Below are 27,107 nucleotides of genomic sequence, written 5' to 3' on the forward strand. Positions count from 1 at the left end.
CCAGCAAACTTTCAGACTGCCAGCTGATGATTGGCTCACAGCGGCCCCAGCAACATCTAGCTGATTGGCTCCTCTGCGGTGATGCTCATTGGGCTGTTTCCCTGCCCTTTCAGACCACGGAGCTGCTCATTGGGGGACTTTTTTGGCTCCGCCCATGCGACCCAGCCAATCGGCCTCAAGAGCAGGAGGATTGTGGGAGGAAGAGGTTGTTGGGGTGTGTGGCTTGTGGGAAGCCGGTGGTGGCAGTTGGGCTCTGAGGGTTTTTTCCTGAGGAGCTGTTTTGTTTATCGTGTGTGGTTCTAAAAATAAAGTTAGTTTCTTTTGACAAGTGGCTCCTGAATTGTGCCCAGCCAGATTGTGGCAGGAATCATCTTCTTTGGTGCTAGGTAGTAGCATGGGGGGGTGGGCAATGGTGACATGTGTCCCAGTAAAGGAACATAGCCCACCTTTCCATCTATCAACCCTGGCACTCTGAGCTTAAAGAAGCCTGCTATCCTCAAGAGGCAGCTGTGGCCTGATGGTGGCAGAGTCCCTGATCCATGAGTCTGCTCCAGAAAGTATATTTTGCAGAGAAAGGTGCATTCACTGCATTGTTTGTAACAGTAAAAATCTAGAGATGACCTGAAGTGGGCTTTGCTGTTTCCACCCAGATGGCTGAAGACTGAAGGGTCTAGCACCCAGCTGCTGATGCGTGGCCCTAAGCCACCTTCTCCACTGGGAATTTCATCACTTAAGGTGTGCTCTCTTCCTGGAGGAGCCACAATAGCTGGTCACTGGGGGGAATAGAAGCCTGGCTTTCTTGTTCTGACTTAGGTCAGTGCTCAAAGCCCTCCCCAGCCTCAGAGCTAAGTGTGGAGTGGACTGAAGCTTCTAGAAACCTGCATCGCAATGCAACTAACTCCTCCCTTTGCTGGGTCCTGCTTCCTGCCCTCTCCACGGGGCCAATGCTGATGATCTTCCTCTGGGCTCATCTCCATCTCAGCCTCTGCTTATCAGGGTATCACCCTCCAACATACCCTAAGGCTGATAGGCAGGATGCTGCTGACCCATTGTGGGTAAAGTCACAGGGCAGATGCTACAGAGCTTGAGGAGCTGGTGGTTAAACTGTGCATGCTACCATTTCACTAATGTTCTTAACTGAAGGAAAGATGCACACGTGTGTTAGTTTTCTGGACATAACAATAGCTATTTCTGGAGAGTGGGAATAGGGTGTGGAGTCACTTGCTTTCTGCTTTACAGTTTCCTATGCTATCTGAATTTTTTTCCATGAACATGCAATGATAATCAGTAAGGCTGCATGCCAGGCTCCTAGTGTTGTGTCTCTGTTTCCAGGGTCCCCATCATTCTACTTTTTAAAAAAAATATTTTTAATTATAGGTGGACACAATACCTTTAATTAATTTATTTATTTCATGTGGTGTTGAGGATCAAACCCAGTGCCTCACATGTATGAGGCAAGCGCTCCACCACTGAGCCACAACCCTAGCACTTGACTTTGTTTTTAAAAAATTCCCAAAGGCCACAGTTCAAAGGCCAGAGATTAACAGTAGGATTCTATTGTTTATATGGAAGGGAAGATCTATTTATTCAGTATTTACCCTGTGCCCTTCTTTGAACTGATTTTTTTTTTTTCTTTTTAGTACTGGGGATTGAAACCAGGGCCTGACTCACACTAGGCAATTGCTCTGCTATGGAGCTATAGCCCCAGAACTTTTCATTTTATTTTGAGACAGAGCCTCACTAAATTGCTGAGGCTGGCCTTGAACTTGTGATCCTCCTGCCGCATTCTCCTGAGTAGCTGGGACTAAAAGCATGCCCCACCACACCTGGCCGGGACCTTGTCTTTACTAAACACTGGGCTGAACTGGTCTTCAGGATGGGCTTGGAAGGCATCTAGGGCAGATCTCTGAAAGTCCATTCAATGGACATCCATGTTCCACGTTCATCCCTATCTTTCCACACCACCAGGATGCTGTCTCCTCTGCCCTGGTTTCTGCAGTGACTGGCTGGTGATATCGCCTGCCAGCCAGCTAACTGATGAGAGAAGCCAGTTTATACCACTAACTCAGTCATACTATGGGTGGCCAGAGGGGCACATTCAATTTCTGGGGTGGATTTGATGGCTATGACCAAGGGATGTGGTCAAGGTCCCTAAAGGCAGAGGCAGAGAGGGTTCAGCTCAGATATGGGCTGATTTCCTTCTTGTGGCTCGATAGCTGTGTGCCTTGGGAAGTCAATGAACTTCCTGATTCTCTGTCTCCTTATCCTGCCACCAGAGAGACCCTCTCCACCCCCACGGAGCTGTTCTGGTATTAAAGGAAGCCACACAGGAGGGCAAGCTGCAGAGGTGGAGGGCCATGGACCTCACTGTGGTTTCCTATTCCACAGCTGTTCTCAGGGTTGTCATTTCTTCCAGATGGGCAGGATCAGAAATCATCACAGGAAGCTGGTCTCCAAGGAAAGCTGCTGACTCAGCCCTTATTTGATTCAGCTGCTGGTGGTGGGCATGTGTGGGCTTTGCTTGGCTTCCTGGCAGGCATTAGGACTCAGAAGAGATCAGGACACACACAGAGGGAAGACCAGAGCATCTGGCAGACATCTGCTTAGACACTTGCCCACAGCTCTGCTCAGCTCTGGGCACAAATTCTTAACTCTCTCTCAGGACCAGCAACCCAGAGCCCAGGAAAGCAAGAGGACTGAACTGTGTCCCCCCAAAACTCGTAAGATGAAATCCTAACCCCCAGTGCCTCAGAATGTGACTGTATAGGAGAGGGGCCTTCAAAGAGGTAATTAAATTAAATGACGTTATTAGGGTGGGCCATAATCTAATGCTGTCATCATGAGAAGAGGAGATCAGGACAGACAGACAGACAGACAGACACACACACACACACACACAGATGATTATGTGAAGATACAGGGAGAAGCCAAGAGAGCGAGCCCAGGGAAAACCAAACCCACTGATACCTTGATCTTGAACTTTGAGCCACTAGAATTATGAGGAAGTGAATTTCTGTTGTTTATACCACTCCCCCCCCCACCCCCCGGGCGGTGTGCTCTATTATGGCAGCCTGGGGACACAAGCAGCTGCTCTCCCTCCTGCTTACCATGAGCAAAGGACTTTTAGCACCTGTGGGGGCTCCTTCACCAAGCAGCAGGTGAAATGAGGCACTTCACCTTGTTTCTGGAACCTTCTGTCTCCTGTTCTCTATCCTCTCCTGTGCACTGGGGTGGGTGTTTTCCTGGACCCCCCATTCTGTATCACTCAGGTCTGTCCAGCTCATACGCTCCCTTAACCTGCACAAGGGAAAACACCTGGGGGGTAGAGGCCACAGCTTGTGGCACAGCTTTGGGTATCTGTGTCATTTGCCTTGGACAGCTAACTTCAGCCCCAGCTCACTTCCTTCTCCAGTCTCTTAGCCTCGGGCTCTCTCTGAAACCAAAAGACCCTGCTGAGCCCCAAGCAAAGGAATGCAGCCCAGGAGTCCAGCTGTCCATAGCCCTGGGTCAGCCTTCGGCAGAGGGTACAAGAGAACAGGGTGTTCCTTCTGGGACATCCTGGGAGGCAGGCCACTGCTTTCCAGAGCCCCTGTGGAGTGAGCCTGTTGATGTGGCAATAGCCTTGACACTGGCTTCCTTTCTTCCATGTGTCACTCTCTAGCCCCCTCAGAACTGCTTCCTGGCATCAACACATCCAAATAAACCACTGTGTCCAAGCTCTTGTCCTAAGTCTGCTTTTGGGGAGCCCAAGCTTATACACAGTGTCACCACGTCCTGGTTGGGGGTAGGAGAGAGCCACGCTCAGCAAGGTTGAGCTTCAGAGTCCTCCCCCGTAAGAAGGGAATATGACCGTCTCACAGGCTGGCTCCAGGGGTTCAGGGGCAGCGCTCTGCTGGAGTGAGTTGTTCACTGGAAAAAGTGACCTCAGTGCTATTATTTATTATTGCTTTTAGTCTGGTAGTGGCATCAGGTCCTGTCTCTCTTCCTTTTTTGATTAGAAAGAAGAAGAAAGAACAGGGGCTTCCTGATAATGGCTGGGATGTTGGCTTAATTCTGAGAACTCCTCCGCAGGAAGGCTGGAGTGGGTGAACAGGTCAGTCAGAACATCTGCCTCCATACACATTTTGCTGCTATCCCTGCCAGGGTAGCCTGCAAGAAGCTGATCCTCCAGAAGCCAACCATGCATTTGGACAAATGCTTCTAAAAGACCACTGCCCCAGGCACCCACAGATCTGAGACTGTCGATGAGGACAGGTCCCAACTACCATACTATACAGATTTAATGCATTTCCAATCAAAATCCCAGTGGCATTCCTCATAGAAATAGAAAAAGCAATCATAAAATTTGTCTGGAAAAATAAGAGACCCAGAATAGCTAAAGCAATTCTTAGCAGGAAGAGTGAAGCAGGTGGCAACGCTATACCAGACCTTAAACTATACTACAGAGCAATAATAACAAAAACAGCATGATATTGATACCAAAACAGACTGGTAGACCAATGGTACAGAATGGAGGGCACAGAAACTAACCCACAAAATTACATTTATCTTATATTAGACAAAGGTGTCAAAAACATGCACTAAAGATAAGATAGCATTTTCAACAAATGGTGCTGGGAAAACTGGAAATCCATATGCAACAAAATGAAATTAAATCCCTATCTCTCACCATGCACAAAACTTAACTAAAAATGGATCAAGGACCTAAGAATTAAACCAGAGACTCCACGTCTAATAAAAGAAAAAGTAGGCCCTAATCTTCATCATGTGGGATTAGGTCCCAACTTCCTTAATAAGACTCCTATAGTGCAAGAATTAAGACCAAGAATCAATAAATGGGATGGACTCAAACTAAAAAGTTTTTTTCTCAGCAAAAGAAACAATCTGTTAGGTGAACAGAGAGCCTACATCCTGGGAGCAAATTTTAACCCCTCACACATCAGATAGAGCACTAATCTCTAGGGTATATAAATAACTCAAAAAGGTAAGCACTGAAAAACAAATAACCCAATCAACAAATGGGCCAAGGACCTGAACAGACACTTCTCAGAAACAGATATACAATCAATCAACAAATATATGAAAAAGTGCTCATCATCTCTAGCAATCAGAGAAATGCAAATCAAAATTACTCCAAGATATCACCTCACTCCAGTCAGAATGGCAGCTATTATGAAGACAAACAATAATAAGTGTTGGTGAGGATGTGGGGGGAAAAGGTACACTCAACATTGCTGGTGGGACTGCAAATTGGTGCAGCCAATATGGAAAGCATCTAAAAATGGGACCATCATTTGACCCAGCTCTCCCTCTCCATGGACTATACCCAAAGGACTTAAAAACAGCATATTACAAGGACACAGCCACATCTATGTTTATAGCAGCACAATTCACAATAGCTAAACTGTGGAGCCAACCTAGATGCCCTTCAGTGGATGAATGGATAAAAAAAAAGTGACATATATACACAAGAATATTACTCAGCAATAAAAGAGAATAAAATCATGGCATTTGCAGGTAAATGGATGGGCGTTGGAAAAGATAATGCTAAGTGAAGTTAGCCGATCCCAAAAAAAACAAATGCTGAATGTTTTCTCTGATATAAGGAGGCTAACTCATAGTGGGATAGGGAAGGGGAAATGGGACAAGGGACGAATGATGAATTCTAGATAGGGAAGAGGGGAAGGAGGGAAAGGGAGGAGGCAGGGGATTAGCAAGGAATGTGATGGACATAATTATCCAAAGTACATGTATGAAGACACAAATTGGGTGTCAACATACTTTATATACAGAGATATGAAAAATTGTGGTATATATGTGTAATAAGAATTGTAATATATTCTGCTGCCATGTATTTAAAAAAATTTAAAACAACCTGACAAACACAGCCATTTTTGTGTGCTGAAAATTGACCTAATGTGTGAAACAGAAAAATGCTTCTGCTTGAAAAACTGCTAAACTTTGGGTAAAGCCAGTACAAGTCTTGCTTGGGGCTATTCCTACCCCACTACCCTCACTGTTCAGTCTTCCCAAGGATTCTGTCTGGGTGGGGCACATCAAGGGAATCGGCTGCCAGTTGGAATGGCTCATTTAGCTACAAGTGATGGGCAATGCCCACAGTCAACGGCATCGTCCGTATCACTGACCATCTTGGCAGTGGGAGATGGGGAGGACCAGTGCTGCATTCGTCTGGGTTGCCGTCATGTTTGGGGCAGGTGTAGTCCTGCTTGGTCTGTGTGCATGTAGAAACCAGAGGGGGCCTGGAGTGCCCACTGATTCTTGTCAACTCTTAAGTCTGTAGATATTTGCAGAGTATAAAAGAAGAACGGAGCCAACCTTACACCAAGCTGAACGTTGAGATAATTTCCCTGTCCACACGCTATCAGAGAATGGGAGCCTCATTGCCTCCAGATTTGAACAAAATATCTGTCCGTTCACTGGCGGCTACTAGATTTCACAGAGACAGGGGTGACCTTAGAAAGCCAAGTTTAAAAGCAAAAACAAGAATTTAAAGCAAATAAAACAGAGACTCTATGGTTGCATGCTATGAGGGAGACACATTTCACAAATTTAGCCCAGGTAAGTTACCAAATAAATAATGACATATTACTCATGTGGAAAATCATAATCCAGAGTTCCTACAATACACAAACTGAGAGGAAAAGAACTGAAAAAAGATAAGCCATATGAAAATGATAATAGGAATTGGGAATTGACCATATTAATATATAATGAAATAATGGGCAAAAAATAAAGTAGCCATTTACCAAGGAAGATATATAAATGACTAATAAACACAGAAAACATTGAGGGCAGCAAAGGCACAGAGGCAGGGGAGGATGCTGTGGAGCACCCCATTCCACACTCCCCTGTGGCTTTAGCCCTGAAGTTGACTAGTGGGCCAGGGTGTTGGAGACCCATAGGGATGACAGGATTCAGAGAGACCTTCTCTTTCTGGATGCTCTGGCTGGGAATAGGCAGAGTTCACAATGTTTCTTATTATGATGATAAGTGGCTCCTTGTGGGAGGGGCAAAGGATGTCTGGCAGCAGCAGCTATAGGAAGAAGCCACCAGTCCTGGGAGAGGACCAGACAGACCAGGGAGCAGAAATTGGCAAAGCTGGTGAGAAAAAGAGGCTGCAGTGGGTGTGACCTGGCAGAGCAATTCCACAGGGAAGTCAAGGGCCTCCCAGTGATGGGGCCCAGGGCAGTGCCTGTTGCTGGGTGAGGGTTTAGCACAGGGATCACCAAACTGGCTTCTGGCTTCCTGTTAGAGGGGAAGTTCTGGCAGATGCTTGACTTGGTGAAACTGTGGGCAAAATGTAAGGTACAACAGCACCACTCAACCCCTAAGAACTTCCCATTTGCCCCAAGTTTCTGGAAATGTCCGTTGAAAGCAAAGTCAAGTTCCTCAAGAATTACCCACAGCTGGGAGAGAGAAGGCGCCTAGACAATCAGGCAACCAACAACCTGGAGGAGAAGCCACCTCCTCCTGTGCTCTCATGAAATGGCACGGCCCGTGTTACAAAGCTGCCAAAGTGTTTGAGGTCGGACAATCCTTTAAAAATTAATCAAGTCAAAGGAATGAAATATTGATACATGCAACTACATGGATGAATTTTGAGAACATTGTGGTAGGTGAGAAAAGCTGGAGGTAAAAGGAGATGTGTGACTGTTTATAAGACATCCAAAATAGGTAAATCCACACAGACAGAAGGCAGACTGGTGGCTCCTGGGGGCTGGGGTGAGGAACCTGAGGCATGAAATGTTTTGCGATCTTGGTGGAGTAACAGTTGCACAAGGTGAATATATGAATTGCTACTGAATTTTACATTCTGTCAATGGTTAATTTTATGTTATGAGAATTTCACCTCGGTACAAACACTAATTCAATCCAATTCATTAAATTCAAGCATCTCATGCAATATCCTCTTTATTCCTTTCTCAAAGGATTGGCATCTGCACTGCAAGAAGCTGATCTCACCTTCTCCCCCAGCCCCTCATTTCATCCGTAAAAAGTAAGATCCAGGGATGTTAATGTGAGACAGGTTCTCAGCTCGAGTCCAGCCCAGAGTCAGAGCCAGGATCCTGGCCTCCAGCCCACCTCGTTCTCATCTCTGTGGATAGAGAGCCTTCTTCCCTAGCCCCATAAATATCCACTCCAACCACGGCAAAGGAGGCTGTGCGGAGTCGGAGCCCTCCCTGGGCTCCATCTGCTGCTTCCGGACCCTGGCTACACATAACATCCATCGGGGACTTAAAAAATATGCTGATGCCTGGGATCCACCTAAGAGCCATTAAACCTGAATCTCCAGAGGAGGAGCCGGAAGATTTTTAGAAGCTCTTCCAGTGATTGTCGTGTGGAGCCAGGGTGGGGACCACTGACTGCCTTTCTCCTGCCAGCATCTGGAGTTTCACTCTTCATCATCCCAAGGGGGCTCAGGCCCATCACCTCATGCCAGACCTACCCAACCCGCTCCTTCCTGCCTGTGACCCAGGCAGCACCTGCACAACTGACCGGAAGAAGATCTGCATGACCCAGCATCTGTGTGATACCAAACCAACCACCACCTGCCTGTGACCAGACAGCAGTCCTGCCTCATCAGGTGCTGTACGGGGGGCTGCTAAGCCATCCTCACCCTTTCTAACCTAGTTAACCACCAGCCTGCATGTTCTCAAGCAGGGATCCAACTGCACCATGTAGTCCTTACAGGTACTGAATGTCATCAGAGTCCCGAGCCACCAGAGCCCAACACCCCCGACAATCACAGTTGTGTTGAAGCCTCTGTTTTCAGGCACACACAGAGCAGCTGCCCTGGTTCAGGGCAGCAGCTGGTGCCCTGAGCTGAAAGAGGGCAGGACCCTGCCCACCAATGCTGTTTTGTCCTCTCAGCCCACAAGACCAACATGGCACCTTTGGGGACCCCGGTGAGCCCATCCCCCAAGGAAGAAGTCAAGAGCAAAGGTAACCCTCCCTCCCCACAGAGGATAATAAAATTCTTACTGAAATATCTGGCTGCGAAGGTTTTTCTTTTGCTCGAAGCCGTCGGCAGCATAACGAAGCTGGCAATCTGTGCAAATTTCTTCTATATCCTTTTTATAAAGCGCCAACCACATCCTCAAGCAGACAAGCTAATTCCTGTTTTCCAGTAACAGATCTTCATCTATAGAAAAGAAATATATTTAGAATGCCCTTTATCTGGTGTTTTCTTGGATTTCAAACAAGACGTTCGCTGTTAGGAATTAGTCCCTTAGAAGAACATATACCCTGGGTTCTCAGAGCAGTCTTGGAGAAGTTACAGAGCCTCTGGGTATCAGTTCCTCCACTCTGTAAAATGGGACCTATAATGACAACCACCTCTCAGAGTGAACTGATGTTTAAGGAGGAAATAGGGGCTTTGTAAACCGCAAAGTCCTCAGTGCACATCAGCTGGTACATTTGATTTGTTTTCAATGAGCAGACCTGGATTTAAGGGGAGCTGTGTTTCCAGAGAGCCTTGAAAATGAGTTCAACAACAACATTGCAATTTTGCATGTGATTTCAGTTTACAGTACAGCCTTCCACTGGGGCAGGCATTTATCCTGTTCTAGGGGAGAGCAAGGACTTGTACCCATGCTCAGATTCAGGGATAAAGCCCAGGAAGAGATAGCCAAGGTCAGACCCTCACCCCAGAACATCAGCTGGTAAATGTGCATCTTCTCCATTCCATTCTGCAAATCTAATGTCCTTATACCATAAATTACTATTGCAGACAACTGAAAAGAAAAGCCTCGATTATGAAGTAGACAGATGACATCCAGGCAGCCATCAACATCACTAATACAGTGGTCCTGGCCGCCTGAGGCAGAGCAGGCTTTAAGGCGGTGGGTACAATGTTGCCCTTTTAAATACATATAGGCATGTTTCTATGGGTAGAAGAGCAATTCCGGGGAGGACTCCCACCAGAACATTCTTTCTGTCACCCACCTGTCTCTGGGCTGCGGCCTCTGCTCACTGAGCTTATATCACATTTGTGATTATAAAACCAATCGCTTTTATTAAAGACAACACAAGCATAGTCAGTCCTCAGGGTGTTGGAAGTTTCCAGCCCTAGGCTGGGGGGAAGCAGAGATTTGTCTTTCACCACTCCCGGGAAGAGTGAAGCCTGGGGCTGCCGGCTGCTGGGCCACGCTCAGTGGACTGTGTGGGGGCAGAGTCCTCTTGGCCATGCCTTGGGGATCTCAGGGCAGCTCCTGCAGTCAGCATTCTCCAGGGAAACATTGGGACAGAACAGAGAAAGGGGCCAGCCTGTGCCTCTGGGGACGGATGTGGGGCAGCTGAGAGCAGAAGGAGCCAATGGTCAAGTGCTAGATCTACAGGGCCCCAAACCTGAGATGCCAGCATGTCCTTGGGCCCAAGAGAGCAGTGGTTTGGCTTGCACAGGTCAGAGTGCAAGCTGAGAAAGGAGTCCCAAGGAAGAGAGGCAGAAATGGAGCCAGGGGCAAGAAACCAGAGGAAGGGAGCATTAGTCTGAGAATCCCAGAGCTGGGGCAGACCTTGGGGGATCCTAATGAACCCAGAGGGACATATCTCTGTATGCTCTAAGCCCTTGGGGCTGGGAGGACAGTAGGGAAGACCAGGGAGTGAGAAGAAGCCCACTCCATGACCTGGTGTAGTAGGAGTTTTAAAATTAAAACTCTAGCTCCAACGTCAGTTTTTTTTTTTTTTTTTTCCTTTTCTAATTGTGTGAATTTGGACATGAGCCAGATTAAGCAAATAAAAATACAGGATGCCCAGTTGTTCTGTAGTATAAGCATGTTTTAAACAGTGCATGGACTATATAATTGGTTCAGGAATGTGTTGGTTAGTAGCCCAAACTAAGTCCATGAGGAAAGAGGAGATATTTGAAAGAATAGGGAGAGGCAGTTTCTTGGCTCTTCTGAGGAAGATACTGAAAGGTAGGCTCTTTCTTCCTGCTAGGCAGACTAGAAGAAATATCAGCTAAAAAGATACTCACCATTGATCTGAAACACTACTCAGATTTACCTAGGTGCCTTGCGTTTTATCTGGTGACCTTTATGCTTTCTGAGTCAAAAGCGGATCGTATTACTATCGGGAAAGAATCTTTCAGTTGTGGTAAACAAAAAAGCTGGTTAAAATTGATTTCATTAATAAGAGGGATTTATTGACTCCTTTAGCAGGAAACACCTAATAATTTGAGCTTCAGGTGTGGCTGGATCTAGCAGTTTGACAATATCAACAATATCTGGGTTTCTGGGTTTCTTTGCAGTTCTCCTGTTCGTTTTTGGAGTGTCTGCTTCATTTTCAAACAAAGTCCCCTTATTTTTAAGAAATGCTGGAACCTGCTTCAGGAGCTGATATTTCTTCTGTCCTATTCAGCAGGAAGAAAAAGCCTATTTTTTAGTATCTCTCTCAGACATGCTGGGAAGCTGCCCTTCCCTTCTCTTCCAAATGTCTCCTTTTCCCTGATGGCTTTGGTTTGGGCTACAAACTGACCCATCGCTGAACCAATGCAAACCAGTGAGAGGTGTTGATTGGTGAAAGCCAACCTGGCCCCATCCTTGGAGCTGAGTGGGGCTGACTTCCCATGAGGCTCTTGGGCTGGCATTAGAAAAGAGAGGGATGCCAGAATAGATCAGCATAGGTGCCGGGAAGCTGTGACCAAGGGGAGAGCAGAAGGGCTTTAAAAACACAGTCCACAGCAGGCTTGGTAACCTCAGAGGCAGAGGGGGACAAATGCACTGTGCTCCCATTGCCCACTCCAGGGCTCCCCTCACTCATTCTGCAGCAGGTTCAAGAGCAGGTTGCACCCCAGTTAAGCCCAGCACCCAGCTCCCAGCCTGCTGAGCATCACTAGGAAGGGCAGTCACTGGAGGCTGAGCTGGAGGGACATCTTGGGATGACTCAGCTGAGAACAGCCACGCTGGCACTGGCCACACAGCAAACAGGATCACTGCAGGGGCAGGCAGTGGAGATGCCTAGTCCTCCTGAACTCAGGCCAGTACTCCTGTACCCTACATCACCCCACCCACCGCAGAACTAATGAGACCTAGCACTTATTACGCATTGACTACTAAATACATTAACCTTGGGACTGACAGCTCCCTAAAGTGGGTATTACAATGGAACTGTGGGGAACCCCAAGTCACAGTTTAACATTGCTGAGGCAGGGGAATTGAAATCCCATCTTTCAAGAACGGTCATGCACACAGCCCTGATGTCCCAGGCTGGCCTGGCCAAGTGCGTTCCCTTTGGTTCCTCATTCATCCCCTGCAGGGCTCTCTGCTGCATGCATGTGAGAGAATAGGGTAATACACTCCTCACCCCGGTCCCCACAGCATCCCGGTCCTGACAGCAGGGATGACCAGGTGTCCAGGAAAGCGGCTGGGTGATGCTGGGCAATGCTGGACCTGGGTCTGCTCACCTGGAACTGGGAAGCCAGGCGTCTCCGCCTCTGCTTGGAACCTGTCTGGGATCCTTCCTTGCCTGGAGGGAGCTCTTGGTCTCCTGGTGCCCTCTTCTCATCCCACAGAGCTTGGGATTTGGCCCTGCCCCAGGCCACCATGTGATGAAGGAGCCGGCAGGAACAGGGGGGTGCAGCCCAAACTGAACATCATCAAGCACGAACCAGGTTCCCTGGCTCCTCGGTGCCTCTGGGGATGATGCGTTGATGACAGTCTTTGGCCTGTAAAGAGGATGCAGTAGCCTGGGCGGCTCAGGAAATGTTCCCTGGCAAAGCTAACCCCAGCGGCCGAGGCAAGGCTAGGTTTACCTGGTGCAGAGCGCCCCCTGGTGTCCATAAGAAAGTCCTGCCGCCCACGCTCATGGGCCCGGGCCTTGCTAACAGCGCGACCCCAGTACTCACCCCTCCCAGCCTCACTTTCCCAAGGACTACGCACTACCGGCAGGCTGTGTGGGATTCCTGGGCCCTTCTACACGGAGTCTTCTCACTGGCAGCGGAATTCTTACACCTGGCATGCTTCTGTGTCTCCCCGGTGGGTAGGAATTTGGGCCAGAGAAATTACCAGCAGGTTTCAGGGGACAGATCTGAGCGCCCAATATCCCTTGAATCTCCCCACTTCATAGGCTGGGAAACTGAGGTCAGACAATCTCAGCACATTCTGCAAGGTCCTAGAACTTTAAGCAGCTTCGTTGTCATTTGAAAGTCAAGGCCCATGAAAGGAACAAGGCAGGTGGCCCTCACTGACCTGGCTCCTCATAGGGCTCTGGGGGGCAAAAAACAGACAAACAACAACAACAAAAAAACTCCCAGTCTCTGCGGGTGGGCTGACCTTATGGTCACCTGGATTCAACATGGTCACCATCTCTTGTCCTCTCTGACCAAAGCAAGGGTGGCTAGCTTGCTGGGAAGCAAGGTCAAGGCATCCTGTTCTCAGACCCTGCCAGTACCCACAGCTCTTGGAGGAGGTAACGGGGCAGGAGGGGGCAAAAGGACAGTCAGTGTAGGTAATGAATGATGGGGTCAGAAAGATGGGGACTGATTCAAGAGGAAATAAAATGTTAATACCCCAGAGCCCTTCCCCCTCCTGCAACCTGTTGTCAAGCTTACCTGCCACCAGGGACTTGTTCCTCCTTGCAGGGGTCTGATAATGAATGCCCCTGGGCAGCCTTATTCCAGCCCTTGGATCATTCCACCTTAGGATCACTAGTCAAGGAGGTAGGATAGGGAAAGAGAGAGCCTGAGAACAAAGGAAATCTAAAACCTATAAGAGGGGCAGGACACCCCCAATTCTTTGGAAACCAGCTCTGGATCCCCTTCTCCCTTGGGAGAAATGGATCTTGGTTCTAGCCTTTAAATAAAACTTGCCTCAGTGTTCCTCGGGTGTTCGATCTTCATGCCGGGGAATTGGTACTCGGTCCTGATTCTCATCACTGGTATCAATGGCATGGTCTGAGACCCAAAGGATGAAGGCCTGAAAGGCAAAGTCAGGCTTGACTCCTGCTGTGGACTCTTTGCTGGGTCATTGGGTGAGTCTGCAACATCTCTGAGCCCCATTACCCCATCTGTAAAGTGCAGCTAGCAGACCCCACGGGTCTGCTAAAGATCAAGTGCAGTAAGTCTTGTGGGGCACTTAGCTAAGTGCCTGGCTTGAAGGAAGTGCTCTCTGCTCCTCCCCAAGGTCAGAATGACTCAGGCAGTGGCCTCTGTCAGAGGCACAGGGCACAATTCCTTCACCTTCTTCCATCAACAGCAGCAGGAGCAACTAGGTCTCCTGCGCCTTGAGAAACCTTCTGTGTTTTATTAACATGGCCAATGAAGAAGTAGGCCACTGGCACAACCCCCTTATAATCCAACATTCCCAGGTGACTTTGGTGCCAGAGTTTATGTGTGGTTTAAAGGGGAGTTGGTGGCAAGTGGTGGAGAACATGGTCACACTTATTGTTTAGTAGGTTGGGTCCTGGTGAAGTGGCACTATGGTCAACAAGTGTCTAGATTTTGAATGCCCCTTTGGCCTTTCCAAAGTCTTTCTGAGTGACTGGGTGGGAACCCATCACCCTGGCCAGGAGTCTGGAACTTGTCACCAGCAGTGGGCTGACTGGCTTCTGTGGAATTAGGGAACTATGTAAGGACTCAGGGGTTTTGGACTCCCCTCCCCCACCACCAGGGTGGCCATGAGAGGTCTCTCGAGGCCTCTGTTCAAGGTACCATTGAATCCTAAGCAGTCACAATTCTTACGGAGTCACACTGTAGAGTGTTAGTATTAAGTATTGTTGGGGGGACTTCTGCATGTTTTTACATAACAATGTTTTTTTCTTCTCTAGCTGATATAACATTTTAAGAACAGATGAATGGATTTAGATGTTTTTCATGCATGAATATTTGTCAATGCTGAAGTCCAGGGATTATTTCTACCCTGTTTTGAAAAGGGCTTCCCATCCTGCAAACTTACCACTCAGGAAAGCAGTATGGCGATTGCTCAGAAAACTTGGAATGGAACCACTACTTGACCCAATTATCTCACTCCTCGGCATATATCCAGAGGACTTAAAATCAGCCTACTATAGTGATGCAGCCACATTCATGTCTATTGCAGCTCAATTCCCAATAGCTAAGCTATGGAGCCAACCTAGGTGCCTCTCAACAGATGAATGGATAAAGGAAATGTGGCATGTATACGCAATGGGTGAAATTATGGCATTTGCAGGTAAATGGATGGAACTGGAGAATATCATGCTGAGTGAAATAACCAATCTCAAACCGAAGGCCAAATATTCTCTCTGATATGTGGAGGCTAACATACAATAAAGGGAGGGGGAGGGAAGAATATAAGTTCAGTGGATTAGACAAAGAGGAATAAAGGGAAGGGAGGAGGGAGGGCAACAAGAAAGATAGTAGAATGAACCAGGCATAACTTTCCTGTGTTCACATATGAATATATGACCAGTGAAACTCTAATTCATATACAAGAATGGGATTATAATTTAGAATGCTACACTACACGTATGTTATAACCCGTAAAAATATCTATCACGTATAACTAAAAATAACAAATAAAAATTTAAAAAAAAGAGAAGAGCATCCCGTTACTGGTAAAAGAAACATGAATTCAGAGGTCCTGAGAAACCCCAATTGTAATTGGCACTTATGGCCACGAGGTGGCGCTCTCAGTACGCTGTACAGGGTGTCTGCGGGCTTCCAGCAGAGCACTCACACAGGGTCTGAGGACGCCCTTCTGCATAGGAGGGACTCAGTGTGCTCCTTGGGGTCCAGGGGAGACATTTGGAAAGGGGCCATGTGAAATGCTTCTGGGGGATCCAGGGCTTGAAATGGGGTGAGGCAAGTAAGGCATGTAGAGTGCAAATTTCAGGGGGCCTCTGAGTACCTCTGTGCCTCACCTTGATACAGGGGGGGTGCTTTGGTCTCAGCCCTGGTTAGGTAATGTCCACACAGCAGGAGCACTAAGCCCCAAGTCCACCTCTGAGGCTGTGGCCAGGATAGTCAGAAGAACTTTCTGGGAGTGGATTCAGGGGAATGGTCAAGGCACTAGCCTGTTCTCAGTGCCACTGAGAGGCTAGTGTGAGCATGGCCGCCAGCCCCAGGGAGGGCGGCAGAATGTAAGAGCTGAGCAGGGCATGGCCCTGGAGGTCCCTTTCCTGTCTGCAGCTCAGGCTTGCCCCAGTCTTTTGTGGCTCCTGCCCATGTCAGCTCCCACAGAGACAGCTCCCGTGGAGCAGCGTACTCCAACAGAGGCATGGAGGCCACGGCATGGAGCATGGAGGCTGGCGGGTCTCTTCCCAGGGTCTGGGTCTTTGGTGACATTGGGGAGGCTTGTGTTCTATGGACAGTCAATGCTGCCTGCACTGTGGCTGTGGAAGCTGGAAGACAGAGTGGAACCAAAACCGAGGTGTGGGAAACCAGAGGCAGAGGTGGACAAAGAAACCTGTACACACGGGCTGGGGTTGTGGCTCAGTGGCAGAGCGCTTGCCTCACAAGTGTGAGGTACTGGGTTCGATCCTCAGCACCACGTAAAAATAAAGATTCTTTAGAAAAGAAAGAAAGAAAAAGAAATCTGTAAACATGCTGTACATCTAAAACATCATTGTGAATAATGAATGCATGAATAATGAATGAACTGAGGTGGGGTGTTAAGGATGAGGTGGGATTCATAGTCACACAATGCAAAGACTAATAAGAATACAGTGACTTGGAAGAGGAGAATGGGGAGAATTGGAGCATAGTGCTCCTGTGTTCTCTGGGCTTTATGTCGTGTGTGTGTGTGTGTGTGTGTGTGTGTGTGTGTGTGTGTGTGTTCTGATGAGGATCCAACCCAGGGCCTCACATTTGCTAGGAAAATGTTCTGCTTTAACTCTAGATGAGCATAGTCTAGTAGAGATATAATATGGGTCACATGCATAATTAAAAACTTTGTAATATCCATATTTAAGAGAAACAGGTAAAACTGGTTTGGTAACATTTTATTCCATGCAATATATGTAAGATATCATTTCCACATGAAGTTACAAATATTATTTGTTGAGACACTTTATATAAGTCTTTTTATGCCAAAGCTCCCAAATCTGCTATGTATTTTACATGTATAATACATTCCAATTTGAAGGTAAAATTTCCATTGGAAGTATATTTCATCTTTGACTAGGTTTTACAAAATTTACAGTTGTAGAAAAAGATTCTCAAGTTGTTCCAAGATTTTCAATGCTTAGACTGTCTATGCTTTTTAAAATTAAAATTGAATAAAATAAAAATTTAGTGGCTTAGTTGATCCAATTTCAAATGTTCAATAGAGATAGGTAGCAGTGGATGTTTAAAAGTCCTGTATTCGTGGTAAGAATTTAAGAGTAACAAGTAAGAAATAGAAATACAACTTCCAAACCAATAGAGGGGGGTAGAGACAAGAACAAAAACAACAAAATCTTAATCCAACAGAAGGAAGAAAGAGAAGGGAAAAGAGAAAATAATGGCAAATGAAACACAAAAGGCAAAAATAGGTATAAATATACCAGTAAACATAGTAAATGTAAACAGATTAAACTCACGTATTAGATGGAATTTTAAAAAATTCAATTATAGTATTTGCAGAGATTTAAAAACAGGAGCACAGAAATATCAAGAATAAATAAATGGAAAAAGATATACCAGACAAGTCGTCCCTAAAAGGAAACTAAGGTAGTGTAGTGATGTTAATAAGAAACAAGAAAAACCAAAGAAAAAGCTTGATTGGGCATAAGGATTGTCTTTATGAGATGATAAAAGGAATGAATCACAGAGACACAGAAGTCTTAAACCTTTATAGTCTATATGGTTTGGATATGAGGGGTCCCCACAAAAGCTCCTGGGTTAGTGAGGGAACATTCAGAGAAGATGATTGTGAGAGCTGCGACCTAATCAGCCATCCTAGTTTGAATGGACTGCCCAGGTGGCCCCTGTAGGCAGGCAGGGTGTGGCTGGAGGAGGGGGTCCCCAGGGCATCTTGCCTGCTGCTCCTTCCTCCCACCAGCCCTCTGCTGCGTGACGGCCACAGGCAGAGCAGCTCTCCCCTGCTGGGCCCTTCCCTCACCATGGACTGCCTCACCTTGAGAGCCATGAAGTCACTGTCTGAAGACCAAGACCTCATGAGCCCAAACCAACCTTTCTCCTATAAGTTGTTCTGGTTGGATATTTTGGTCACGGTGACACAAAATCTCACCCAAACAGTCCTAACAGCCTAAGCTAAATGGAAGGAAAGAAAACAAACACAAACGTGTGACACTATGAGAATCTGACTAATTCATCATCTTAGTGGAAATCTTACCACAGCACTCAGAGAAACAGGTTGAACACAACAATAACAAATTAGCAGAGAAACAGAGGTTTTGAGCAACACAAAAATCAGCAAGTTCAGTGTACTTTGTGTATGCAGGAGCTGCCACCTTATGGAATATTCACAGAAATGAGCACTTGCCACTTTACAGAGGGTGGTTCAACAAACCTGGAGAATCTGCAGTTCCACATTCTCTAACCCCAAGGCAATAAGCTTAGACATCAATAGCAAAAATGACAGCTGAAAATAAGGGACATCCAGGTGAACACTGAACAGCATTCTTCTCAGTCATGTCTCAAGGGAGATATTGGAATAGAAATTACAAATGATTTAGAATCCAATGCAACACAAACCCCATTTTGAGACTTGTTATATGTAGCTAATGTGGTACTTTGAAAGATGTTTAGGACCTCAATGTGCATATTGGAAAGTAAGAAAAGTTGAAAATTTATTAACTGAGCATTTAACTCGAAAGAAGTTAAGCCAAAGAGAGCATGTGGTGACAGTTCAGTATTTTTCTTTTCAAGTTTAGCTTTGGAGGGGGCCAGAGAAATGGGTATTCCATGTTCTGCACAACTTCTAACTCTTGGGGTTCCAAGGTCTTAGTCTGGGTTCATTCTCATCTCATCCATTTCTACAGTTTAAAAGTATCATCCAGCCTCCTGGGCCCCAAATCAATGCCTTCACACTGAGTCTTGTCTCCCAGCACCCTTTCCTCACACCATCTTACCCTCACCCACTGCCAAAGCACGTGCCTTGACCTGCCCCAACTTTGACCCTCTTCTCCATGCACAAAACCTAGGAACTATCCTTGACTTCACCTTCTGACCCATCCCATGAATAAGACTATCAAAACCCATCCTTGGGTCTCCATCTCTACTCTTCTCACCCGAGACAGGCCACTGCCATTCTTGCCTGGTTCTATCCTGGGATCTCCTGGTTGGCTCCTACATCTGCTCTATCACCCCCAGGCTATTCTCCATGCAGCAGTAAAAGGTAAAATGGAATTTGCTATTTTCCAGCTTAAAATACTTCAATGGCTTCCCCTCAAGTCCAAACTGATCCTCAAGCCCAAACTCCCTGCCAGATCTTAAAAGGTCCTCTCTGAGGGTCTTGTCCTGGTCCACCCTATTCCTTATTGGCATTATGCTTTGAACGTATCAGTCATCTAACTCCTTTCCTGCCCCAGGGCCTTTGCTCCTGGTCCTTCTACTTCTTGAAATGCTTGCCTTACATTCTTTCAATGAACACTTTTTAGTTCGTTGAATAAAAAATGCATACTAGCCTGTTAATACAAGGATTTTTTAAAATCCTTATACCATAGTTGAGAACCACAAAGCCCAGAAGGATTGAATTATATTTTAGGGCATTTTTGGTTGTAGCAAAATCTTTAAGATGATTTCTTACTGGACTACTGTGGATCCTGCTCATAGTCCTGAAACCATCACTGAGACTGGGCAGAGAATCATCTCCTGTGGCTACACAATTGCTGTGGGGTGGGATCAGTTCTAAACAACCTCACCTGGAGCAGGAAAGAGTGAGGGGAGGCTCTTCAAAACAACTTTATTTGTAATAGCCCCAAACTGAGATAGTCAAAACACATAAAAGGGTAGATATTTGAACAAACTGTGATACATCCATGCCATGGAATCTACTCAATGATAAAAAGGAATGAACTGTTTATACATGCAACCCCTTAGATAGTGTGTCAGTTTTTCATTGCTGTGACAAAATACCTGAGAAAATAAATTTAATAAAGAAAAAAGTTTATTTTGGCTCATGGTTTCAGAGATTTCATTTCCTGGTCACTGGATCATGTTGATTTGGGCTTGTGGCAGCAGCGCATTGGGAGCTTGCAGCAGAAGAGGATGCTCACTTTATGGCAGCCAGGAAGCAAAAGAGAGAGAGACAGGAAGGGACTGCAGTCCCAATATCCTTTTAAGGATACTCCCAATGACCTAACGTCCTTCTACCAGGCTCCACCTCTTCAAGAGTTCACCACCTCCCAATAGCAGCACAGAATGGGACCAAGCCCTTAACATGTAGGTCTTTGGGGGAGTTTCCAGACACAAACTATAACATATGGATCTTGAGGACATTACAGAGAGAGATAGAGAAAAGTGAACCCCACCAAATCCCATACTTCAGAATTCCATTTATATAACATTCTTTACATGACAAGAGTCTACAGATGGAAAACAGACTAGTGGTTGCCAAGAGTTAGGGCCGAAGGGGCAAGGGGTGGGTGTGACTATAAAGGGATAACACTAGAGAGTTTGTTGTGGTGACGAGATGGTTCTGTATCTCAATAATTATGTGAATCTGTGTGTGATAAAATCATAGAACGACACACACGAATTGTGCGAATGTCAGTTGGCTGGCTTTGCTAGTGCCCTATAGTTACATAAGATGTGGCCTTTGGAGGAAACTGGGTAAAAGACACAGGGAACTCTGTACTATTTTTGCATGTCCTGTGAGTCTAGAATCATTTCAAAGTAAAATAAGTACCAGAGAGTGAATGCTCACAGCAACTACATACATTCCTCATTGTACTATGCACATTGCACATTGCATAGAAAAGTCTATTGTTGGATGTTAAAACTACTCATGCAGACTATTATCATATTATTTTTAAAGACTTCTCTAAAAAATCAAAAGGCAAATGTGTATGATAAATATAAAAATTCAAGTAACAAAACTAAATTTGCATAATGATTTAAAAAATACATGATATATATAAAAACTTGACAATCACAGTGTTCATTTTCCACCTAGTGGACAGTGTGAGAAGCCTGTCACACTTTATGCATGTGACATTGTATGTCTAGAACTGCACATAGGCATTTCTGAATAAATAAATTGTTGGTTTTTTGGCGGTGCTGGGGATTGAACCTAGGGCCTTGTGCATGCAAGGCAAGCACTCTACCAACTGAGCTACATTCCCCAGCCCCCAAGTGGGTTGTTTAATAGCATGAAATATTTCCAGGCTGCTGTGCAGAAAGAACCACTGTGAATGTAGACATCATGTATAAGTGCCTGTGGGACTGTGGATTTGCAGAAGCAAGAAAATGGATGCCTGCCATTACCGAAAAAATGGAATTTTGTTTTTGGAGAAACTACTATGTCCAGGTCTGAGAGGAAGCAGTTGAAAGAGTCTTTCTATTTATTCCATATTTAATTCCCCTTAGACATAAAAGCCATGTCCATGCCAGCACTTGTACCACATATAAATCTAATCCTGAACCTACATACCAAATCCAGGACGCCCAAATGATTTTTTTTTTTTTTTGGATAAACATAGAGATGAGGGACCTGCACACTCTGATCCAGCTAGCAGATGTTTAGGGTCAGACCCCAGGTTTAATTGGACTAGAAGTGGCCCTGCATCTCCAAGGACAGAGGCACTCACCCAAGCATCCCTCAGCAGATGTGTGCTGTGTATGTCTGGGGGACCCCTGGGGTGTGAGACCTATGTCAGAGTCCTCCTCACCTTCCTGGACAGGTAGCACTTTCTATCAGCGCTCAGGGGTGCACGGGGTCTCCATAGAAACCTGTTGCCAGGTTCACACCTACCCATCTGGCAGGCCAGCTGTTAGATGACAGGGAGGCTTCTCGGCTCTCCTTGGTCTCTCTACAGGAGCAGCACATGATGCTGAGGTTCAGGAGCTTTTGGGGTGATGAGCTGGGTAAGCTTCTCTATGGGTCCATGGGGGCAGAGCCCCGTGGTCATGCCTTATGAAGTGGAGCATAGCCTTCTTACAGGGAGACTCCGGGCTTGCTGTCCCTGGGCTAGGGAGCTATTGCTGCAGTTAGCTGGGGGTTTAATGCCACTCTGAAAAGCAATGGCAAGGACTTCAACTAATGCTGCTTCTGGATGAGCTTAAACTAGTGTTTCTTTGAAAAATGTGTTCTCCATTTTAATGTCCATCACTGTAGGGGATAGGGGGAAGGGACAGTCCTGTCCCAGAAAGAATGAGGACAAGACATGTCCTTCTGTGCCACCGTTCAGTGACAACTACCTTGCAGGTTTGTGTTAGTTTCCTCCAGTATTTTATCTGTGGGTTGATTTTGCCATGGATGCAACAATGATGCTGATTGTAGATGATGTTGAAGACCCACTATGTGCCAAGTGCTATGAACCATCTCATTGCTTTCTTACGACCTCCCAAAGAAAAAAGTTGTTGAGGTCCCCACATGTATCAGTACATGATAGGAAGCTGAGGGATAAAGAGCTGAAGTGAAGTGTCTAAGGCCAGCTAATGAGGGACAGACTCGGTGCTCACAGCCACGGCACCAACTGTTCTTAAACTGACCGATATAAACCAAGTATTTCCTTATGGTATTAGAAGTAACATCCGAAAGGGCCTATGAATGTCTATAGAAGATGCAATTTTAAAGTCTCCTAACATGGTACACTTCAGATTATTTCCAACATTCAGAGAACAACAGCTTTCCACAAAAAAATTTTGCTTTTATATTTATTTAGGTCTCCACCCAGTTCCATCACTTAAAAAAGGATTTGTGGCAGATACAGAAAAAGCCTTTTCAATATTGAATCATTTCCTTAGAATAGATTCACAGAAGAGTAAATAAAGTTTGGGGTTTTCCACAAGAAATGTCTGGGAGCAGAATGTGATCCATGTCTGCAGTGACAGTCACGTCCACCCACACTTAGAGCAACTCTTCCCACATTTCAGCTTCTCCAGAAGCACAGAGAAGTACTTCTGCAGAGAGCTGAGCCAGATATAATGAAACTGCCTCTAAAATTTCCCTCAAACTTGAAGTGAACCCATGGCTGAGGTTTGAGAGTTCAAAGGTGCTCCCTCCCTGTTCCTCAGCAGGCTTAGGTAGAAAGCAGAAGTGGCTTTGCCTCCTGCCCCCTCCCCATGCTCTGGAACTGGCAGTCTCTGTGCTGGCTCCACGGTGGCAGCTTCCCAGGGTCTTTGGGTGAATTCTTCCCTGGGTGGGTAGAGCCACTGTTGAGCCACTGTTCTGTTGATAATTGGTGATGGGGAGGGATGACCGCTGCCATTAGTTCTTTTTAGTTATACATATTTATACAAGCATGGAAGATATCTGATCCTTTTTAGGACTCCAGTCTTGTGGATGGACATGATGGTGAGATTCACTGAGGTGTATTCATGTCTGTGCATAGGAAAGTTAGGTCAGGTAACTCCACTGTCTTTTCCACTATCCTATTCCTAACCCCCATCCCTTCCTTTCATTTCCATCAATCCAAATTTCTATTCCCCTCCCTTGTGGCATGTTAGCATCCACTTATCGGAGGGAACATTCGACCTTTGGTGTTTTGAGATTGGCTTATTTCACTTAGCATCTCCAGATTGGTCCATTTACTGGTGAATGTCATAAAGTCATTCTCCTTGATGGCTAAGTAATAGTCCACTGTGTATATACACCACAATTTCTTTGTCCATTCATTTGTTGAAGGACATCTAGGTTGGTTCCATAACTTAGCTATTGTGAATTGTGCTGCTATAAAAACTGATGTGGCTGTGTCACTGTAGTGTGATGATTTTAAATCCTTTGGATATATACTGAGGAGTAGGATAACCAGGTCAAATGGTGGTTCCATTCTCAGTTTTCTGAGGTATCTCCATACTGCTTTCCAGAGTGTTTGCACCAATTTGCAGTCCCACCATTAATGTCTGAGTGTACCTTTCCCCCACATTCTTGCCAACATTTATTGTTATTTGTATTCTTGATAACTGCCATTCTGACTGGAGTGAGATGAAATCTCAGTGTAGTTTTAATTTGCATTTCTCTAATTGCTAGTGATGTCGAACCTTTTTTCATATATTTGTTGACTGTTCCTATTTTTTTGTTTGAGAAGTGTCTGTTTAGTTCCTTTTCCCATTTACTGGGTGGCACCTCTCTTAAGAAGCAGATATCCTGCTGTCCTAGGCTTCCCCCAGCTCATGCATCCTTACAGCCATGCCGTCATCCTGAGTCTCACAACTGCCCATGAGGGAGGTGGGCAGGGACCACGTGCCCTAGTTTGAGATGTGAAGGCTTCTGAGAGATGTTTTGCCCTGCCAGCCACTGGAGAGGATATAGCTGGAGATGTAGCTCATGTTGGCCCTGGAACAAGGGACGGAGAGACATTTTTCTTCATTTCCTTCTACTTTCTTTGGTGATGTAAGATCAATAAGCCTCTGAGGCAGTGCTGTGCTGGTAAATGCTTAACACCTGGTTTGCAAAAAAAAAAAAAAAAATGCATAGAATATAGTACCTACAGATATCACATCCATGGGTTTAAAATATTTGGAATAAAATTCATCTGTACTGACTATGTACAGACATTTTTCTTGTCATTTCCCCTGAACAATACAGTAGAATATCCACATAGTACTTCTGTTTTATTGGGTATTATAATTAATTTTGAGATGATTTAAACTATCCATCTGAATGAAATGTGCATAGGTTATATGAAAATATTAGGACAATTTATATAAAACACTTGAGCATCTGCAGATTTCGGTTTCTGTGAGGAGCCCAGGATCAATTCCTCATAGATATCAATGGACAACTATATAACTATGTAAATATATATACATACTTACACACACATACATGGATAGATAGACATGTAGATATATACACATGTGTATATATATATATATATATGTAATATATATAGTGGGTGTGTGTGTATATATATATATATATAATCCATGTTTATTCTAAATTAACTGATATAACTAGAGATGTAGCTCAATGTGTGAGGCCTTAGGTTCTATTCCCAGTACCACTGATTTTTTAAAAAATTAACTATTTAAAGAATGTGTAACATATACTTTACAAATAATCATAAGACATTTAATATTTATTGTTGTTAATTCCATAAAACCAACTGATTCTTTTTTAAAAAAAACTCACATGATTCACTGTGGTATCCAGTTTCTATTTACAAAAAGAAAGCTCCAGTCCACCTTTTGCTTTTTTTGAAAAACTCCTGACATCACAGAACTAAACTGAAATGTATTAATAGTCCACTCTTACATTTCCATGACAAACAGAAAAATTCATGAGCCAAAAAAAAGGCAGAAGCTTATAAAACTAAATATGAACCTCAGCATTAACAACTGAACAGAGAGAGGAATTAAAATGCTTTAATTAAAAAATCACAAGTGGATAGGAAGGATAGTAGAATGAAACAAACATTATTATTACCGTGTGTATATATGTGAATGCATGACCAATGTGATTCTGCAACCTGTATATTCAGAAAAATGAGATATTGTATCCCATGTGATTAAAATGTATGATGATAAAGTGTATAGAAACTGAAAATTTACAAACTATTTAAATTCCTGACTGTTCAGAAACTACACAGATGGATCATGGGTGGTGGTGAACAGCCGAAAGGGATTTTGGATGAATCTGCTTTGTTCTAGCTGCTCCCCATACTGCCCGACTCTGAGGAAAGCCTTGTTGATTAGATACTTAGTGAAGCTAGTGCTGGCAGCAGATCTGGTGATGGTAACCTGCCTATCAGTAGATCCTTCTACTGGGTTCACGATTTTGATCTGCACCCCAGCATTTGATGGATCTCATTGATTTTGCAACCTTGATACCTGATTATGCAGCCAATCAAGTCATTTGGAATGCTTCATGAGAAGTAGTCTGAGCAGATTCATCCAAACCCGCACTGAATCCGGTGTTACCATGCATCATAGGAAAATGAGACTGTTGCATTACCAACTGGTGCAGTTTGGTCAAATCTGGCTGTGGAATGGCATACTGCCCTTGAATGGCCTCTAGGGGTGGTCCTTGCAGGTCAGGGTTGAGGCACATGGACGGGGTGGTGTGGGGAAGCTCACACTGTTTCTGCCTGTGCTGTACCTGTCTTGACCACCTGCAAAGATGACTGGAGAACTTGACGGCTTGGGTGGGTACAGGATGGTCACGCCCTTCGTGGGGGACTGGGAGAGTCTCCAACATGACCATGCAGATCTGTTTGGCACTCAATGATGGATTGCGGAATGCCAGCAATAGTGATGGCCTGCTCGGTTGAATTGGGGAGCATATCCCCTCCCACCTGGACTTGAGCCCCTGTACTCTCTTATATTTCCTTAATCTTTTCTCCAATGAGAGAGACACACTGACTAGCAGACCACCAGCCTCAGAGTGACCGGGGATCTACTGGCAGCTGTGCTGTTGGTCCTAGAGCTGCTGATGTTCTCTTCCAATTTGTCAATGATCATAGCAAAGGCTTTGAAGATGGCATTAGTGATAATTCTCTCAGGACAATCCCTTCTGAGATATTGATCCGTGCACCACTCTCCTCACACATCTTCTTAACTGATTCCCCTTTTTTCCCAATGATGCTGCCAACTCCCTTTCCATGCATAAGTAGCAGAATGGTGAGAGTGACATTTAATCCACCTTCAATCACACATCCATGTCGAGCAGTGTTATGGGGAGTTGGACTTCAAGTGGTCAAGTCTTTGATCACTAGTGGGGGTGAAAGCCAAAAATTGCAGACCTGAGAGGACTGAGGGGAAAAGGGAGCGGGCGGGAAGGGGGAAGCAACCAATTCATTCTTATAGAACGCTTTCATTGATTTTTGCTGAACCCGTGTGCCTATCTCGCCCAGGGTCTCAATTTAACAATGATTTGACAAATGGAATTGCATCCTAACCCACAGTGTTTTGCCCAATATACTCATAGCCATAAAGTCTGATATATAACCTACTGGTAAGAGAGTTTTTGTTCTTACAGAGATTATATTGATTGAACTGAAGCTACTTTTTTTTTTTTTAGCTCCAGCTTTGTATAGGTTAAAACTTCATTCATGTGACTTTG

The 27,107-nt window shown here is 45.3% G+C and overlaps 1 protein-coding gene and 1 pseudogene across 2 annotated transcripts in view; both read right to left on the bottom strand.

Annotated features, from left to right (window-relative positions):
• The window catches only part of Arhgap22 (Rho GTPase activating protein 22), a 180,662-nt gene extending 171,557 nt beyond the window's left edge, over nucleotides 1–9,105 (bottom strand). For both annotated transcript variants that reach the window (XM_076834536.1, XM_076834535.1), the window contains exon 1: nucleotides 9,004–9,105. In XM_076834536.1, coding sequence (XP_076690651.1) covers nucleotides 9,004–9,055 — 52 coding nt within the window. In that variant the 5' untranslated portion in view covers nucleotides 9,056–9,105. The remainder of the gene's footprint in view (nucleotides 1–9,003) is intronic.
• A 16,587-nt stretch (nucleotides 9,106–25,692) lies between these two features.
• Nucleotides 25,693–26,738, bottom strand: LOC143381546 (poly(rC)-binding protein 2 pseudogene; annotated as a pseudogene).
• Nucleotides 26,739–27,107: the final 369 nt, after the last annotated feature.

This window comes from Callospermophilus lateralis, chromosome 15, assembly GCF_048772815.1.
Source record: "Callospermophilus lateralis isolate mCalLat2 chromosome 15, mCalLat2.hap1, whole genome shotgun sequence".
Lineage (NCBI taxonomy): Eukaryota > Metazoa > Chordata > Mammalia > Rodentia > Sciuridae > Callospermophilus > Callospermophilus lateralis.